At 40.8% G+C, this 20,812-nt stretch overlaps 1 protein-coding gene across 2 annotated transcripts in view; it reads left to right on the forward strand.

Moving 5' to 3' along the window:
• LOC142827113 (uncharacterized) overlaps positions 1–20,491 on the forward strand; it is a 50,494-nt gene extending 30,003 nt beyond the window's left edge. For both annotated transcript variants that reach the window (XM_075920942.2, XM_075920943.2), the window contains 3 exons: positions 5,291–5,448; positions 10,567–10,679; positions 17,367–20,491. In XM_075920942.2, the coding sequence (XP_075777057.2) occupies positions 5,291–5,448; positions 10,567–10,679; positions 17,367–17,936 (841 nt within the window). In that variant the 3' untranslated portion in view covers positions 17,937–20,491. The remainder of the gene's footprint in view (positions 1–5,290; positions 5,449–10,566; positions 10,680–17,366) is intronic.
• Positions 20,492–20,812: the final 321 nt, after the last annotated feature.

Below are 20,812 nucleotides of genomic sequence, written 5' to 3' on the forward strand. Positions count from 1 at the left end.
GTGCCCCCCCCCGCGGGGCAGAAAGGAGTGCCGCGGCTTGCCCCGCCGCCGCCGGGGATGTGGTCGGCGGGGTAGCCGGGACGCGCCACCTGGCCGGCAGCTCCACGAACGCGGTCCCGAGCACCGCGGGAGAAGGACCCCCCACGCTAAAGTCGGCAGGGGTAACGGGGGAGGAACGCCACCCTACCAGCCTCGGGGCAGGCGGCCCCGCAGATGCTCCCAGCCTGCCCGATTCCCCACTGCTGCTGGAGGCAAGGAGGATGCCGGGGGTGAGTGGAAACAGCTGGGGAGGAGAAGCTGGAACTGCGGGTGAATGCAGGTGTGGATGCTCTGGATGGGCGGGGGCGGCACCCTCCCCAGGTATAAAACCAGCAGAGGCAGAGGAAGAGGGGGAGGGGAGGAGGAGGACGTCGGAGGAAGGGACTGAGAGGCACGAGGAGGCAGCGGGACAAGCCGGCCGGTGAGCGGATGAGTGAGGGCGTGAGGAAGCAGCCCAGGGCGGGTGTACTGGAGCCTGAGGGCTGATGCGTTGCGGCTCCGTGCCCCATCAGCCAGGTTGGGGGAGAGAGGAGCATCTCTCCCGCCTTGGGGCCCTGGGCTGGGGTCTGGAGAGAGGGAGGGCCCGGACCCCCCTCACCTCCTCACTCGAGGGATCGTCTGGGTGAACGAAGGGAGGGTTGACCAGGCGCCGCGTCACGGAGACTGGGACCGTCCGGGATGGCAACTGGGGCAACGGGGCTGCCCAGGGCGGGGTGGGCCTGTGGACCCCGTAGCACCACTCCCCAGCGTAATTCAAGTTAATTCCTCTCCAGTGCTTCCTGAGTCAAGGTAGCGTGTCCACATTAACAAGGCCTGCCTTGGAATAATTTCAAGGCTTTCCCATAGTGGGGGAACACTATTTCAATTTTATTTCAGGAGTTATTACATTGTTTCAATTCTTTTGAAATAGTTTCCTAGTGTAGACATGCCTATAATCCTGAATTTCCCCAAAATCATCTGACCTGAAGTGTGCAGCTTTTTCTTGGTGCACTCAAAGAAATAATAAAGCCCATTTTTCTCAGCGTGCAAAACCTCTGGCTCCTGTGTGTCTAGCAATAGATGCCAAGATGGCTTCTCTCTCCCCATGTCTTCCCAAACTTAATTAATCTACCTAGAAAACAGTTTGATCTCATGCTGCTGTTCTCTTCCCATGGACTGCCCATCCACCTTTTGATTTGTATGTAAAGGGGCCTTCTATTGTTTTTGGTCATGTTTTGCTTAATTTGACTGGAGAGACAGCTGCCTTCCCTCCTTCTCTTAGAGAAAATCTGTTTTTCCCTATGTTTGGCCACAGACTTTAAAGCAGAGTAACATTAAGCATTCATATTTCCTTGTACATACATTGTGCAAAGATGTTAGCTACCACTCTGTCACTAGCATTCAGAAAAGACCTTACTTGATACATATTTAGAATACAGTAATATTTTATACAATCAGTTGATTCAATTGCTTATAATCTAAGGTTCAGTCTCCCTGTTTTTCTAATCCACATAAAGTTTGTCCTACAGGAAAGAAGATGCTTTCTGACTTCTCCAAGCTTAATGGCTCTGTTTACCTTATATGTAAATGGACCATCATTGTCACTGCCTGATGACACAGACAGACATTCCTTTGTTTATGGCAGATTGTGCATATTGCATTGCTTGCCAAGATCATTTTGAAAGCCTAATTCTAGCACTATCTTGCTAACTCTTTGCAACCACCCTGTGCATACATCATGCAAGAATGTTAATGACAAATGAGTTATTAGTTTTCCAGTGAAATCTTGCATGCCACCTTTTATATACAGATTAAGACAACAATATATTAGGTATAGTATGTCTGGCCTGACAAGGGCTGCTGACACAGAGTAGTGAATCACCAATGGTCTTCTGTATCAAACCAGTCTTTTTGTCTATTTATATGTAGCATATTAGGCTTTTTATGCTTCCCCAAGGTGTATCAGACCCAAAGGCACATCATGCATCTATTTCACTGAAATGAGCTTCTTAATTAGTATTGTTTGTTTGTTTTTTTGGCAGAGTGGGAAAGGAGGGAGACTGAGAGGAGAGATGTGAATGCTCCTCTATTATTGCAAGGGAATAGATTACATAGTATATATCAGTAATAACAAGTTTCTGCTATTGCTGCTGTCAGGGCAGGCTGTTCTCCAAGAAGATAAGAGGGTTGTGGAAAGAGATAATGAAAATATGAATCAGACAGTTCCAGAAGTGATTGGAGTTAAGTAGTACTAATGAACCTTAGAATAGAATGGACATGTGCCCATAATATAAATATAACATGCATTGCTATTGAAAAGCTTATCTTTCTTGCCTAGTTCCCTCCATCCTTTGTCTGTTTGTCTATAAAGATGGACTAAGCAGGTCCAATTCCTGCAGCAAATATTCTGCATTCGTTGCACAAAAGACTGTTTAATTTGCTAGGTTTAGTATTTCACTCCTCATGCCAAATGATGTATTTGAAGCAGCAAACCCAGTCCTTGGGAGAGGACATGTCTTGCTCTGTTGCAGAAATCTCACTAGCAAATCCCATTGTATTGCTAGTGAAGGGCAGATCATGTAATCTGAAGGATGGGTCACTGCAATACTGGTGGTTGATAAGGGTGCAGAATCTTCTGCAAAGGGCTTTTGCTGCTTCCCTGTAAAAGATCTGCTGGATCCTAATGAGCCACAGAGAAGCAGCTTTTATGCCATTATGATTGGGGAAAATAGACTTCATGTAATATTGAAGACTGTCTATAATATGGATTAGTGGCTTTTGAGATTCATAAAGTAATACTGAAGTAGCCTTTATATAGGCACAGAAAATGCTTTCCTAATGGGCTTAGTGTGCACACAGACACACTGTACGATGGATTGCACAACCTATCCTAGCTTTGTATAATGTTACTTAACTAATTTTTATTCAATAAAATGAATTTGGTTGACGTGGTGTTTGCATATGGTGCAGTGTCCCATAATATTAATATTAAGTGGGGCTATAATAAGTCACCGTAAACAATAATTAAATGTTCCTCAGAAATCATAATGTAAGTATGTAATGCTTTGTCTTGGCTGACACATCAGGAATTGAACCAGGGATCACCAGAGTTAAAAACCTGATTCTATCCAGCAGTGGTCTCCAACCTTTTTAACCACATGATCACTTTTTCAATTTAAGTGCAATGTAAGATCTACCTCAAACCCAAATACTCTTGCCCCACTTCCTTCCCGTCCTTTCTTTTAGGCCCTGCCTCTGCTCTACTTCTTCTCTGAGGCCTCACCCTGCTCACTCCATCCCCCTTCCTCCCTGAACCTCACTCACTTTCTCCAGGCTGGTGTAGGGAGTAGGGATACAGGCTCTGGTCTTGGGCCAAAGGCTTCAGAGTGTGGGAGGGGCTCCGGGCTTAGCCCAGGATGGGGAATTGGGTCCAGGAGTGGTTTTAGGGTGCAAACTCTGGGAAGGGGTACTCACATCTGGTGCAGGAGATTGGGGGTTCAGGACTGGGACAGGGGTTCAGAAAGCAGGCTCTGGTTGGGCACTACTTAATTGAGATGGCTTCTGGGTGGTGGAGCAGTGAGGTTAAGGCAGGCTTACTCCTGCCCTGGCCCTGCACCACTCCTGAAAGCAGCTGGCATGAACAGCAATGGCTGCATGGCACCATGTGCTGCCCCTCATCTACAGGCACTGAGCCCACAGCTTCTACTGGCCATAGTTCCCCAGTATTGATCAATGGAAGCTGCAGGAGTAGTGTCTGCAGACAAGGACAGTGAGTGGAAACCCCCCTCCTCCCTGCTCTGCCTTTCTCAGGGGCTTTAGGGACATGCCAGCCACTTCCAGGAGCAGCAATTACTGCAAGGGAAATTGCTCCAGCCACAGCAGGTTAGGCATTTTAGAACTCACTACTCAAATAATTAAATTTAAGAGCAAGCGAGAAAGGAAATCTATGAAATGCACAGACCAGTCATATATAAAAAATAAAACACTTTGCAAGCAGTAAGAGGAGTAACAACAACCACCCATGGATGTATTGGCTCAGGAGATGAGAGTGAAGGACAATGTGTGTTTGTGAGAATGACAGACACACACACACGGTGTGAGAGTGAGAGATTTGAATTGCCAAGCTCCCTCCCTTCCCTTTCTGTCTGTATGGTGATAGGGTACAGAAGTGGGGGGAGGAGGGGCACCCTGACATCCGCATCCCCCTCTTCTCCCTCCCACAGCCTGCACAGCAAGCAGGAGGCTCCCAGAGGGGCATCAAGTCAGAGGGCAGGAGGAGCAATGGGTGGACGGGCAACTGAAGTGCCAGCGCTCGATAACTTCCTGACCAAACTAGTCAGGATCACCTGTTAGAGGCTCCAAGATCTACTGGTTGGTGACCACTGCTTTACAGCTGAGTTAGAGCCAGGCTTCATAGTTAGGGCCAGTCACAGAAGCACATTTTGATTTCAAGCACAGAGAAGGGAATGTTTAAGACACCCTCTTCCCCCCCCACCCCCCGCCAAATAATATGAAAGCCAATTATTTTATTATTTTAAAAAGATGTATCATGTAAACTGTGTGTTGGTTTCTCAGTGCAAGGTACCTAGGCATGTGCAAAATTTTAAATAATTAGGTAATCTAATTTGGATGGTGCTGCGAATGCTTAGGTGCTTGAACCTGGCTGAATCAGGTTGTAAAATCTCCCACAATTGTACTGACTGGACTTTGTAGCAGTTTAAGAATGCCTTCCTGGATTTTTAGAATGTTGGGCCAATGTTCAAAAAATGCACTTCATGTGAGAGAATGGATTTGTTTTGGTTTAACAAAAGAAAGAAAGGAAACAGACTAAGTCAAAACTTTGTAACAGTATGGATCTACCTTCATACCACAAAAAGTTGACATTTATTCTTTTGTGGGGTTTCCAGCTCTTGAGCAGCAATTTAGTAGAGGTTTGACATATTAACTTGATCACTATAGAGCACTCTCAACAAAGTCAGACAATTTTAGAATAGGATCAATCAGTAAATATTTGAAAAAGTAATTTATTCTGTAATGTATCATGTGGTGCACAAACCACTTGCATGTCTCCTAGTTGTAATCCATGATTGTATCCAAATTTACAGTAAAAATACGTTGTGCTTTCATGCTTTGTGCAATTCTGTGAAATGATCTCCATGTCCAAAATCAATGCATTGTAACAATCAATCACATTTCCAATGTCATACCCACCAGATGATTATTTAGGTGTCAGATGATCTCCCTTTTTGAGTCACTTTATTTTATTTTTAAGGGCTATTTTGGCACTCGAGCAAAGCAAAACTAAAGTGGAAGCCATTTTGCAGGGTAAACTTTTTAACATGACCTTTCACGGGATTGGGCAATTTAACAACCAAGTGATCTATGTGAAAATGTCAGAGGATCAACAGCACATATTCAACAAAATTGCAGGTGGGTATCTAAACAGATTTACTCTTTGTTTAAAATAGCTGGTTTAAATGACCAGGATGGTTATGACCCACTTCTGTGCTTCAGGTTTCTTCACAAGGTGGGTGGCAAAATGTACCCTGCAGAGGCTTTTCTTAAGAACCTAAGCATAAAATTTGGAATTTCCAGTCTGCATAGAAATGGCTGGATAGACTGGGTTTTTTTCAGTCCAGTACTATTGGGAAACTGAGTCATGGAGAAGTTAACTTTTCAAGGTCACATAGCAAGCCCAAGGAACAACAGGGAACAGAAACGGTTCTCCTGACTATAGTGACTTTTGGATCATTCTGCTCTATCATCTGTGGCCCTCCAATATATCCACTCTATCCACTTTAACAGACCTTAAACATCACATGACAATTCTTTTTTAAGAGTGGATGTTTGCCCCTGTGGAGTACACTGATATTTTCCTTCCAAGTAGTGCAGCGTGCTTGTAAGAGTTGTTCACCATTCATTAGGTGGATGTATTTCAGTGGCTGTGTATGGGTGGAGTTTGTGAAGAAATGTAGTATCTAGGTGCTTTAGGCTAAGATCAAGTGTAATACTCATAATAGTAATTTGTTTACAGCCGATCATATACAATGTACACATTTGAATACATTTTCTGTCTAAAAATTGGCTAGAATTTTTTTGTCAAACTAGTAAACTGTATAAAATCTTTATTTTCGGGGTTGTAATATGATGCACTTAAACAGTATCGTTTGCTAAACTCAGAATGACCTCAATCTTTCCTTAAGTTTCTTAAGTTCAATGCAGAGTCTAGTCTAAGTATCCCATGTTTCCAATTCTAAAAGAATGAAAAACAACTTATGATGGCATTCTTTTATTTTAATTTTGGCCACCTTGTACTTAGCCTCCCCTTCCCCCCCCATTCCCCAAAAAACCCGCTTCTTTCAACAAATTATTTCTAATGTGTGCAACAGAATTAATCCTGGTGCTCAAATGATTGTCAAAATATTCCCCCTTTAGGAGAGAAGTAAAATTCCACAATTAGCGAAGAATTAGAGGATACAAGTCCACTAACCTAAATGTCAGCTGTATGTGCTTTGAAAAGTTCTTTTCTATGTTGTTGAGGCAACCAAGTTAGCAACACAGTACATTTCTTATGATATTCTTTGGAGCAAATGATATGCCCTGATTCTTTTGACACTCTGAAATCTTGGATGGTAGTAATTCTGCTTACCCCTTTTAATTATTTTTCTCTTCTGACTGAAATGAGTGGACAGTATTGCATACATGTGGGAAATGCCTGTATCTGTTAAGCAGCCTGGCTTCTCTGTCTTTATGCAGTTCTGCTGAATGAAATTAGCCACTTTATTTTCCATTACCTTTTGCCTGACTCTGTAGTCTTCATCTTTCTTGATTATCTGCAATAGAGCCGTAGCTGAGGATAATTTTGAACCAAACCAGCTGTGCTTTTGTTAAAAATATGACACTGTCTCACTCATTTGGATTAGAACTTCAGTGAATTTCACCATATCTAAACTGTTTCTTTTGTAATGCTCTTTCTGGCACATTCATCTGTGACAAAATTATCCTGATTGGGGTTCAACAAATCCTCATCATGTGCCCCTTTTACTTAATCATCCACCAATCTGGGCACCATCTAAATTAATGCTCCTTTGCTTCCCCAGAGCACATAGCATATTCTTGAAATGTCACTGGAAAAGGGACTGCATATATTGTTCTATGCAAAGTCCTCCTGACTTATATCCCCTTCTGATTTTAGATTAATACATGTGTATCCGGGAAAGGGCTTCCTGTGGTGAAATCATATGTACCAGTCTGTCCAGTCCCCACTTTTTTCAAAGGAATGACTAACTCGCTGATCCTGAGTACCTCAAAATACAAAAAGCCAAAAATAAATATCCAAAAATGCTCTGTTCCCTTTCCCATCAGTTGTCCAGTAAGTCCTTTTCCTTGCCCACATGCTCTTTCAGCTTTTCCCCCAAAACCACTCAAAGGGGTTTTTTCCTCCCCGGTCAAGTGTTATTTATGGTGCCAATCAAGACTTCTACACAAGACTAACCTCCAGCATATAGCTCTAGCACAGGAAAAAATGTACTGAATTTGGTCTGCTCCAAGTGAATGTTTTGTGGAACTTCTCCCTTTTAATGATAAAGATTGTAAAGACTTTAACAATTACTAAAATAGCACACTTAGCAGGCCTGTATGCAGGGGAGGCACAAAGGGTTGCGAAAGGTCCTCTGAGTAAACATGCTCCGGATGGGCAGGGGAAGGGCAGGAGTGGCGCGCTGCATAAGCCTGTCTTCCTTCCCCATGCTCTGGCCAGCTGGGAAGACTGGGGCTGATTTCCCAGCTTATTTGGGGGCCATGGGAGGTGCATTCACACCCTTGCAGTCCACATTTACAAAAAAAGCATCCTTCCCTGAAATTTCCCGCCTATGGGCCTGCTTAAAGACTCCTGCATTTAGCCTCTGCCTGGGTCACTTAGTATTTTCAGAGATTCTAGAAATTTGGCACCTAGTCCCAGCTATATGAAATCTTCCTCTACCCCCTTGATAAGAGAATATTTTTGATTGCAAACCCCAGGCATGTGCTTTCAGTGCTTGCTTTTTACAAATATCTGATTGCACTTTGATTGTCTGCACTACTTCAAAACTGTCTGACCATGAGACAGCCTGCCAGGTTTTGTACTATTCACTCCCTACTGATGTTCTTGCTACTGAGAAAATACTCAAGAAATGTAATATTTTGTGTTATCTTTTTTTATCCACAATTTTGAGCATCTTGCAGATAGTGGTTTTGGGGAAAAGCAGGAAGAGCATCTGGGCAAAGGAAAAGAGTCAAAGGACTGACTGAACAACTGATGGAAGAGGAAACAGCGTTTTTGGATATTTATTTTTGGCTTTTGTATTTTGAATACTCAGGGTTAGTGAGCTAGTTGTGTATCTGTATATTCTTTCAGAAATACTACCAAAAACTGGTATTTGGCTGGACTACTTTGGTTGGTCAATTTGTTGTAGAAATGAAAAACAAGATGTTCCCTTCTTTGCATAGTTACACCTGTTTAAAAAAAAATATACTGCCTTTGAATGTGGCCAGTCTGCATGAGGGAAAACTTGCTCTGTGGGAAAGTTCAAATACAAAGTTCAAATGACTTTTTACCAGCAATAGCTGCTTCAATGTGTCCTTGTTGACGCCACGTTTCTTTAAGAATGTTTTCACGGGAGTTGCTCAATATTTTGAATTTTGAACTTTCAATGAAATTTTCATTGGAATTCAGTCATAGGAACTTGATTTCACAAATCCTTTCCTATTTGTTTTACCCTGCTCTCATTCTACTATGCTAGAGTTTGCCTCTAGGGAGGCATTACTCTGTCTCCTGGCATGAAATTTGAAGCCCTAAAAATCTGTAATCATAGACCTCTGGTTCTGTTAAGGAAATTTTTATCACTGGTACTTGTTCTGTCCAGACTTCACAAGTAATTTGTAATACTCAAGAGTGAAACTATCAAGATTAATTGGTAATAAATTAGAAAAGTGTTCAGTTTTGTCACGATTAAGCCACTACTTAAACAAGTTATAATTCTCTTCCATGTATCAAGGGAAAATAAAATTGAGTGGAGCTAAGGTTCTGTAACTACTGACTCCTCCTACTTCAAAGTAGGTTAAGTGGAGTTGTCTAAATTTGTCAGAAATCTTGATTATTCCCCAGAAGTGGAATCGACATGTGCTTTGTCACACTTTAAAATTGAACCTAGAGTTTGTGAAATTCAGTGTTAGAATGACTTATAGATGATAGCAATGGTCTAGCCTGATCAATTAGCCCCAACCAGCAGGGCTCTGGGCTGTCAGCCACTGAGCGCTGACAGTCGGAACAGTCAATACAATGTTTACACTGACACCATGTCAACCTAAGCACTACGCTTCTCACAGAGGTGCCATTATTACATTGGTTTAGTGATCGACTTGCATTGACTGGATTGTGGTAAAGATGCTTAAAAAGTTAGACTGATGTAAGGCAACTTATGTTGACCTAATTGCGTAGCACAGCCTGGGCCTCAGTCTCAATATCCAGTCATTCGGTCACGGACCTTCATGATGAAATTAGCAACAAGGTGATCAGACTTGAAGAACCCTTTGTGATGTAGCTGCACAAAGCCCAATCCATAAGCCACCAAATAAACCTGAAAGACAATGCTGTGGCAGTTGCAACATACTAGGTGGAAGAACTGGTTTTTGGTTGAAAAGTGGAGGAAACTATTTGCTAACATGTTCACAAACTGCATTTCTGTTTGGGCCTGTTTCATGTTCTCATATCCATTTCCACGTGCATCTCTTGAGAACAGGTTTTGTTCCTATGAAAATTTGGAGAGGGGCTTCAGTGAACATGACCCTGCATATTCTCCTGCACTTGAGCGTGTTCGCGCTGGAAGTGTTTGCCCAGCCACTCCTTACATGTTCATTTTATGGTTTGTGAGTAAGAGGCAAAAGGAAACTTAGCAGTGGGGGGGGGGGAACAAGTGTTTTTATAAGAATAAAATTAAATACAGGCAGTCCCCGGGTTACATGGATCCAACTTGCATCGGATCCCTACTTACAAACGGGGTGAGGCAACCCCGCACTAGCTGCTTCCCCCCCAGCAGACCAGGGAGATGCGGAGCGGCTTTCCTCAGCAGACACCTCAGCTTGAGAATAAAGGACTGAGGGAAGTGAGGTGTGGGAGAATAAAACTGAGCTCTGGAGAAATGTTTGGCTAGAGTTTCCCCTACAATATGTACCAGTTCCGACTTACATACAAATTCAACTTAAGAACAAACCTACAGTCCCTATCTTGTACGTAACCCGGGGACTGCCTGTACTGCTCAGCACGCAGGAGGAGGAGGAGAGGAAATAGGGTTGCTTGGACTTAGGGAAAGTTTGGCTCCAGAGCTAAGCTTTTATCTCAGGCTCATTTCTAATTTACCATTTCATTTTTATTTTGAATACTGAGACAAAAGAAGAAATGTAAACCCAGGCAGTTTGGCTAGCAGGGCCCATATTTGGTGTTTTATATAAGAGAACAATAATATTTGATTATTTCTTCTGCAGATAACTGTCTCTTTTTACTCTTTCCAGAGGCTGTGGAGGGATCTTTCAATGATATGGGTCTTGATATTACAGGGAGTAAGGACTTCAAACCACACCTTACATTTTTGAAGCTATCCAAAGCACCAGCATTAAGAAGGAAGGTAAGTAAGCTGATTGAAATTCTTCCCATTAAGCTTCGTTTTAAAGCGTCTCCTGGATTTTTCTTCTGGAAAAATAGTCTTCATTGTAACTCATGAAATACATTATTTCCTAGATATGAGTAAGCTTTTGAAAATTGGCCAAAAGAGTAATATTGGATGCATTTATGTTAATAACCAACTGAGACAGTTCGTCTGTCCTTCCTTCATTGTGGAGGGATGTAGTTTGTGGAAGGTATAGTTTGCTTTTGCTGCCATGGCCAATATCACTGTTTGAACTGCACCCATGCCAACAGAATGGCTTATGAATAACATTTGTCTGGGATGGGTAATGTCAAATTGGAAGCAAGCAAATATATGATGTGCTGATCAATCTTTACTGCAACATGGCATATTTTTTCACTAGTTACAATTAAAGTGAAAAATAACTGATTATTTTATTCTCCCCCCCACCCCCATGGAATATTGTCCTGCTAATTCCAAGGAAAAGTTTTCATATTTATGAGGTCTATATAAACCCAAACCAATATACTAAAAGTACATGGGCAAAGAAAACAGAAAAAGCTATATGGCACAAAAAAGTGGCCATGTATTTGTCTGCATCAGGTATGTCAGATTGACTTGATATTTTCCTTTTGTGTATGAAATACTCTCAAGGCTTGATAGAAAATATCAGAAGCTAGCACAGATGGTTGTGTGCTGGAAATATTGTTTTTTTTAATTTTCTATGGGAAATTATACAAATACAGGCACTATTGATGTCTAATACAAAAGAAAAATAGAATATATATGAAGTCATCATATTGGACTTCAATCTCAAAACTGAAATTTGCTTAGCAGCACCTTTAGCTTTGAAGTAAGGAAAAGAATTCTAATAAATATACATGTCATTGTAAAGGATTAGTGTTCAATAACTTAATAAGCATACAATATTTTTTTCTACTACATACTTCTCATTTTTTGACACAGAATTTCTCAGGATTTTTTTAAGTCTTCTAGAAATAGAACATTTATTTTGGCAGTCATGAATGTTAGTGCATCCATCTGTGTTGACATTCCTGTAGTAATGCGACAGAAAAAAAATTCAAGACAATTGTAGGATGAATGTTTTGAAAGTCTATTAAGGGTCTAATCCCCTGAGGTGCTGAGAAGAGTTCATGGTATTCAGCATGTGGTAGGACACATCTAAGGCCTTGATCCTATAATCTGATCTATCTGAATGGTCCCTTTTTCAGGGTCTGATTAAGACCTAGTCACAGTAGTTCTATGCTTGAGGGTCCTAGCTCCTCACAAGCAGAGATCAGAATTTCAGATTTCATTTACAGAAGTGTTCCTAATGGATTAAAAGAAAAGATTGAAAATGTGACCAGTGTAAATGCTGCCCATCTAAGCCTTAAACACAGGAAGTCTGAGAGTTGTGAACTGTCCCATTTACTAGAACTCTGAAACCAAAACGGAGACCATGGCACCAGGTCTTGGCCACAGGAACACCATGTAGAGTGTACCTGGGACCTATATGATGGCCTCCGTTCAGTCCTGCTGTTATAGAATCATTGCAAGGTAGAGCTGGAAGGAACCTGGAGAAATCATCAAGTTCAGTCCCCTGTCCTGAAGTTAGACCAATATTTTCAGTGGATATGGGTGGTGGGTGAAGGTAGGGGGAGGGGAAGGCAAGCCCCCAACCCCACCTCTTCTGACGAGGTTCTGCCCCTGAGGACCATGGGGAAAGTGGAACGCTGCCTCTCCCCGCCCCACACACCATGGGGAGGGAGGAAGGCCTGTGGCCCTGGAGCACCAGGGAAGGCAGGCGCTAGGGGCAGCAACACTCTGCCTCCAATATGCCTACAGTACACATGCTGGGGCGACGTGGATGTAGCCATGCCTGGCAGTTTGGGAAGGCAATGCCTTCCCCTGCCTATCATACCCGCAGCCACTGTCGGTGGGCATGGAGAACAACTTATCCCCATCGTCTTTATGCCTAAACATAGTCCCAATTAAGCCAATAAGTCTCTGCAAGAAAATATTTGCATAGGCAGCTCAAACTGGAGGATCAGGGCCTCTATATGTGAAATATCTCTGATCTGAGAACTGAGAAAGAGAATGTTCAGAATTAACCTGATTTTTAGAACCTTTTTTGAATGAAAATGTAACGGTACAGCAGGGCCTGAGAGAAGAATATCTTGAACTGATCCATTACTAATGACTGAAGGAAAGAAATCAACCTTTATATTTATATATATATATATATATATCAAAGTCAAGAAATAAAGGACAAAAGTTTGTTTTAGCTATTATGATGCCATCTACTGGTTACAATTACAATTTTCATATAATAAACCACCACTTTGCTATCACACCAAATGATTCTTACGTGCTTCTTAGGTATAGTTGGAAAAATAATTATAACCAGTTCTGTCTCTAGTATACATATAAACTAAGAATATTTATATTACCAGTGGCTAGAAAGATTTGTGGCATAGGCAGTTGTCAAAGGTTTTGTCACTGAAAGAGGATCAAAAAGTTATCCTTTCTAAATTGAACACTTTTGCAGGCAAATAGCCCTCGTCTTGTGGAAATAGTATGTTGTGTAACTAAAGACTGAAGACACAGGCTGAGTGTGTTGGCTGCATGCTATTCAACCCAACTCTTACCAAATGAGTGGCTGTCAACTGAGCAAATTTGTTTGGCAGCATTTTTGTGCTAATGTAAATTACGGAGATATCTCTCATTTTCTCATCACAATCCCTTTAACTGTAGATAGGAAATGAGTCAATGGGACACCTCACATGTTAAAGGCTGATGTAATTTCTGCTGAAGAAAATGAGTCTTGCTATTGATTTAGTACATTCAGTACATATTGAGCAATCCAGCAAGTGCCTCCATTACTGTGGGTCTGTTTTGGTTTTTTTTAACAGTGCCTAGCACCTTATGTAGTGATTGATGTGGGAGCAAAGTTGATGTTAGGTGCTACCATTCTGATTTGGTAGCATTTCACGCCTACTTTGTAAAGGGTTAAGTGGATTCACAAAGGGCAGAGCAGTAAAGAATACATCCCAGGATATCTCAAGGCTTGTCTACTCTGCTGCTGTGGCATCACTGCAGCATTTTGTCATGATGCTACCTATGCTGATGGGAGGGTTTCTCCCATCTGTGCAGATACTCCCCCTTCTGAGCAATTCTCCCATCAACATAGTGCTGTTTTCCACTTTGAGTGAGGCAGTTAAACTGATGCTAGTTCCTAGTGTCTTAAGAGGCTGAAGTTTATAAAAGAAATTATAAAAGGGCTTTAATAAAGCAGGGACAAACACTTATAGTTCAGAAGAACGCAAAGCATGAGATTGCACTTTCAACCTTAACTCTGCTCTGATTGGGTATGCAATAAAGCAGTCTTTAACACCACAATCATATTTCTCAAATACAATCATCATGCCTAAAGACTCTGGTCGTTGGCAGGTGGGATTGAATCTCTGAAGCTAAATGCATGAGCTGCTACTGCATGAACATCTTACCCAAGGGTGTAGCAGACTCATGAATCTCTAGCTGGCTAAGTGCCTCTAGAGGGAACAGAATTTTTTTAGGGAGGGGAATACCCAATGTAAAAAAATATATTTTAAATACAGAAACTTAGAAGTCTGTCCATGCTACTGTACGCACACAAATACAAATTCTACTTGCAAATAGAATGCATGTCCAGTTATCAAGATTGCACGTGTATTTTTGGTAATTGAATGCACAGAGGAAAAGTCTTAAAATTTTACTAATCATGGTAACTGTGCACACTGATTTTATATCTTTTGAAGAGTTTGTTCATGCAAAATAGTCATACTTCATGATTACCTACAGATACCAAATTGTGCATAAGTAATCCTGCCTCTTAAATTATCTGAATGCACTGCTTTTTACACCAGAATATGATGAATGAAAGGGTTAAATAATTTTTTATTTTTTATTGAAAAAAGTCATGACTATTATTATTATTATTATTTTATTATAGTTCATAAAAAACATTTGCAAACAAAATTAAAATTGAGTCATCTATTCAACTATCATTTTAGTGCAAAGAAAAATGTTACTGTTACAAATCAAAATAATTAAAATTAGTTATGGAAAGAGTAATGGAAGCTTTATGAGTTTCTGATTCAAACTTACAATGGGTGGTTATTATTCAGTAAAATGAATAATCTTTGAAGTGAAATCCTACAAATTTAAAACTGTTCTATTACGTCTCTCTTGCCAGGCACTTTAATAAAAAATTCTATTACATATATTTAATTTCTTGAACTTTCCTATAAGTATAATCTACACTAAATGACTTGATGGGCCTCGCCTGCCCAGGCTTATGTGCCAGCAGTGAGCTCTTGGGGGCTCCCCTGCTACCAGTCTCTTGGGGAGCCAGAGTGCGGTGTCTGACCGTGCAGAGTCCAGCTGCCCTTGCAGAGACTCACCTCCTCCCCAGAGGCTGCACTTACGGTGGCTTACCAGAGCACTCCCAAGCTGCCCAGGGAAGCCCCTGTACCAACCTATCTGCTCCTTCCCTTCCATTCCTGGCAGGCGGGTGGCCCTGGGCTCTGTGGGCAGGGCTGGGATGGTGAGCAGCTCATGCAGGACCGCACGGGGGAGAGGTTGGGATAGCGGCCCTGTGCGCTGCTGCTTTCCCCACCTAAGCAGGCTATAGTGCCCCAGAGCAATGCATGAGCACGGCACTAGCTGCACCTTGCTGTGCCCCATGTGGGGCGGCCAGGCACTCCCACACCTCCCCAGCCTCCAGGGTTAGAGCCAAGCCTAGCATGCACCACAGCTGGTTAAAGGGAGAGAAGGGGTCCAGGCTGGTGAGGCGGAGAGAGGAGGGGGGACTGGGCTGATGCAGTGGGGGAGAGTGAAGGGGCCTGGCTTGGCTCGGTGGGTGGGAGAGAAGGGACCTGGGTTGGTGTGGCTTCAGCCGAACCCTCCCCAGTCGCTGGGGGGCGGAGGGGGGAGAAGAGAGCTGGGATTGCCTTCCTCCTGTGAGAAGGGGGTTGGTGAGTGCAGCGAGCAGGGGCACAGCCCCCTAGTGCATATATAATCTCCTTATTTGTAATGTCTGGCCTGTAATGTCCAAATTTTTAACATAAGCTCTCTTTCTAATTCCTGCTCTGGTATCAAAGTGACTTTGAGACTGTTATTACAATTCTCATGACACTCCTATGCTGCATGCGATGCAAATTTTCTGCACCAGAGCTACCATTTGCGGTAGATTTAGAAAATAAACTGAAGAATTCTTTATTTTCATACATGTTGCACTCTCTTAATCTTAAGCATTTTCAGACTGCTAGGCTGTACAATATTGGTAAGTGGAATTCTCTGGTGTTCTGCAAAGGGGTCCCAGGAACCCTATTAAAGTTTCCCCATTAGGCTGAAGAGACAGTTGGGATGATCTCACTGCTTTATACCAGTTCATCCAGCCTTCATGTCTGTCAGCTCATGAATCCCTGATGCATATGGTTTGATACAGGCTGAGGCACAAACTTTTGTGGGAGATCCTGGTTAAAATATTGGAAGCTTATTACTAACTGAATTGGAACCTTTAAGGAGAACTTAGCTGTGTAATTGTTCAAACACTCTTAAGTAGTTTCTGTAAAGGGGAGCTAGCATCATGATACTTGAATCCATTCATGAAGAGAATTTCAATGAAATTACTCAGACCATATTTTTGCCAGTGGGGCTATAGGGACACTGGTGAAAATGTGTGGTGTTTTTTTTTAAATGTTTACAACTTTTAATTTCTCAAAGATCATTGAGATGCCCCTAGCTCATGATGGAATGTCAGTTATTAGTATGTATCTGAGGAGAACACGTTTGTTCTTTGAAGTGTTTTCATATATTGACATTTCCATTTATACTACAATAGAACTTGGCTGCCAAGATAACAACAGCGATAAGTAGCTCTCCGAGAGCTGATACTTCTGGGGCTTTTCCTTTCCTTTCTTTTAGTGTGCTGAAATAAGCTTGTTTTCACAATAGGCCACTGAGTTGAGTCTTTTTACTACTTTTTGCCTTTAAATAAAGGAGAAAGAAACTGTCTGAGCTCTGTTTGTAACCTGTCTCTAGTGTACAATTTACTTTCCATTGTAAAGTGTAAACACCAAGGAGGGAGATGAATTATTCAGTGTGTACAAGGTGGTAATGGGATGAAATTGACCAAAGGAACTTTATGGAGAATGAGAGAAACCTTCCTGAATGTGATAATGGAGATTGTGAAATAGTCTCTTAGTAAATGTGGTGGTTGCAATATTGCTTGATAAATATTTAAAGGGTACAGAGCATTTAAAACTTATCGGTAGGTTGGATTTCATCTAATTTCTCTGCTTTTTTTGATTGTCCTAATGAAAATGACCCCATAATAAATCTGTTTGAAAAAGTATGCATTTTTTGCTCAGCCAAAAATATAAAAAAATTAAAAATAGTGGTATACGTATTTATTTTACTCTTGGCAACCATCTCTTTATGGTTTGACACTGAAAACCAGAATAGTTCTACACTCTGCCCTTTTGTTTAGTATCATATAAACATTGCACTGTGGGGGGAAGGGGAAATATCTCAATTTTTATATTGTATCAAAGTTTTTAATGTTTTTACTAAACTTTAAAAGTCTAGGAAGCATTTTAATCTTTTAATAAATGTATAATGCAAAAATCCTTCCTTAATGTTTAGGGCTACAGAAAGATTAGTTCCGATCTATATAAGGAATATGAAGATAGTCCTTTTGGCACGGAGATCTTCAGTCAAATTGATCTTTGTGCCATGCATAAAAAGAAGCAGGAGTCCGGTTACTATTACTGTGAGTGTTCAGTTAATGTAGATTGTAGCAGTGCAGAGGAGAATAAGGAGCAAACCATGAATACACAATATTTGGGCGAGAGGGTCACTGAGGTTCTTCCAAATGATGCTGCAAAGGTGAAAATTGGGGACATTACTGCAGGCTGTAATTGTGCACCATATGTAGCAAAAGATGACAACCCATCTGAAAATATTGCTGAAGCTTCAGTCACAAGTAAAGAGACAGAAATCGATGAGAAGGATGTACAGCCCGAAGCTAAGGATGAGACTTTTACTGCAGATGGAGAAGTCTGCTCACAGCCAGCTCCTGATCTCTTGCCAGTAATCCCAGATGCATTAAAAGGTGTAGATGAGAGTCAAGCAAAAGCAAAGCTTTCAGATGGTAATTTGCAAAGAGTTGAGGTAACAGAAGTGGCATTCAAGGAGCTAAACATTATAACATAAAGGACAAAATGTTCTAGTCCACAGCAAGATGTCATTGTAACCATTATCGATGATCAGTGACGGAAAGCCACTGGGTTATAAAGTATCCAGTTATATTTGGATACTTCACAGAGATGGAGAAATGTCACTTATTTTGGATGCCGTTTGGATGGTTAATTACTTTTCAGGAGAAATTGAAGCTCTTTTCTAAAGTCACAAGTGGGACAGATTTCTACATGGGGGAAAATGTCTGAATAAAACAGATTCTGATGTGAACCCAGAGCTCAATCCTGTAAATACTTATGCTCCCTAAACATGTGCACTTTCAAGAGACTAATGATCTGTGTACTCGTGAACTTGTGTCTGAGGGGTTGGGTCCTTAAAAGTTGACTCCTTTATGACTCCAAAAGAACCATTACACAAAAAATCTTTACTTTCATGCCCATACTTGGTGGATGATGATAGTTAAGTCTGACATTTCTTTTGAATGACAGCTATTTAATGACAAAATATTTTTGCTTGAATAGTAGAAACAAGTCACTTTAAATTGAGACTGAAATGAAGTAGTTGATCTTTGGCTTTAAACTAACATAGTGTCACACAAAGGAGTAATGCATTGAACAGAACAAAATCCATACTATATTTTGTACAATGCCTAACTTATGGAGCTGAGGCATAGCAACCTTTTAAATCTGGAGTTTGAGTCTGAACTAAAATATAAATAAAGAATGCAAAAAAAAGTATTGAGAATTACTTTCTTCCTTGTAGAGAGGAAGTGTTTTGTGATGCTACAGAAAGTTGGTTTACCTAAATCCTGCTTGTTACTCAAGCAAGTTGTCTATTCAAACAATAATAACTTACATGAATAAGGCAATCACTGTTTTGCCCATAGAAAACCTATTTGTTAGCTTACATGAACACAGAGACTTTAGAAGCTTGTGGCAATGTCACACCAGTAGATGGCACTCATGGAAAAACTGATGTAAGGAGTGAAACATCATGAAAATGAATAGGGGCAAAATTTGCAAGTGAAGGAGTGTTACCCTGCAGATCTTTCTCTCCTACTTACAGGAGGATTAAAAATCCAGAAAGGACTAAAGTAAATGTTGAAAGGAAGGATAGCTGCAATATGTAAAAACTAGCATGCTTCCCCAACCTGCTTTGAATGGTCATTAAATAATCTCTAAATGTCATTAAAATTCAAAATATTTAGATACTATTTAAAAGCTCTATTGTTACCATTAACTGTATGCTTATTTCAAGTGAATGAACAGTGGGTGCAGGCTTTGAAAAAATTGTTTAAAGCTACAGTGCTGGGAATTCATATGTGGTACAGAAATAATACTCTTGAGGCAGTTCAATGCTTCTGACCAGATACATCAAATTTGCACAATGCTGTTTGAAAATCTGTAAAACTCATTACAAGACTTTCTTACCGATCACCCTCTACATTTCTTGTGAGAGGAGGTCTGTTGGAAGAGAAGATAGCTTTGGTCTGAAAAGTAGCCATTTTGCGCTTTCTCATTTTAGATGCACTGTGCTGAGTAAAGAACAGGTCCTATATCTTGAAGCAGATTGGACCAGCTTCATCCCTGGTGAAATTCCACTGGAGCTAATGGAGTAAATATCCAGGATGAATTTGGTTTAAGCTTTAGGGATTTTTAGCTGTTTCATTCACACCATCTGCCAGTAGGTGTCTCAGAAACCTGTGCACTACTAGTAGGAATACAGATGAAAAGTTTTGTGTTTTTTTTTTTTTTTAAGTAAAAGTGTAAGAAAAGGATTATTATTTTCATGAGCTTTAAGTTCTGGGTGTCTTAAACTCTTAAGTTTAACTCTTGTATATAAAAGCCACATACATAGTTTGTGTCTTGGATAACCCTTTTCAGAACTATTTGCACTAAATATGATGCAGACAGATTCATAAGTGAAAAGAGAAATATTACATCTTATTATGAAATTAAGGGGAAATTAAGGGCACTTTGGCAAATTGTTAAATACTATTTATGTTGTACAGCTACTGTGATTCTTGATAATACAGAACCGCTTTTAAGTATATTTATTATGTTCAACTTTCAAGTCTATGTAATGCTGTTCAAATTTCTTCATTTTCTACAAATTGTGGCAGAAAATATGCTATTACAGGTGCTGGTGCTGATTGACTTTTTTGTTTTAGATGTGAGGATCCATGGTCTTGTTTCCATCTCTGTGTTTTCTATCCAAATTAACTGGAACCACATTTCGTTATTATACACTTACGATTTGGGCAAGGCAGGTGGGAGATGGCTTCTAAAATGAAAGTAATTGTGTACTGCAGAAACTGAGTTACTGTACCTTGCGGTAACTGTATGAAAGTTACATTGTGAAAGCTGTATCTTGAAGCAAGTTTGACTCATTCTTCATGATCCATGTGTTTACTCTTCTATCTGTACCCATAACATTCTGTTTTAGGTCTTTGATCACCTGTGTTTTCCCTTTATGGACAATTTCCTTTATAAATACTTGTTATATGGAGAATAAAAACTATCCTCTAATTTGTATTAAAAGAATTTAGCATGACTTAAGGAGAAAAAGAAGGCTTGCGTGACATCTTTTTGCTTTGTTTTCTGTTGAGGAAAAATGTTATGTGCTGAATTATGCTAAAACGATAAGCAATCCCCTGATGAGCTGAGAGACTGCTTCTAATACAGTGGTTGTTGCATCTTCCCTTTTCTGGTCTTTGAGCTAGACGTTTTCTTATTTTAAATACATTCAACTAACTGGTCTTCTAACAAAGAGGAGTGGAAGAGACAAGAAAACATTTCTAAACCCTTATAACTGGATTTAAATGAGGGATCATAATTGGGAATAGCTTTAGTAACGTGAGCAATCCAAAATGGACTGAAAGGGGGAGATTG

Source organism: Pelodiscus sinensis, chromosome 2 (assembly GCF_052426305.1).
Source record: "Pelodiscus sinensis isolate ZL-2025 chromosome 2, ASM5242630v1, whole genome shotgun sequence".
NCBI lineage: Eukaryota > Metazoa > Chordata > Testudines > Trionychidae > Pelodiscus > Pelodiscus sinensis.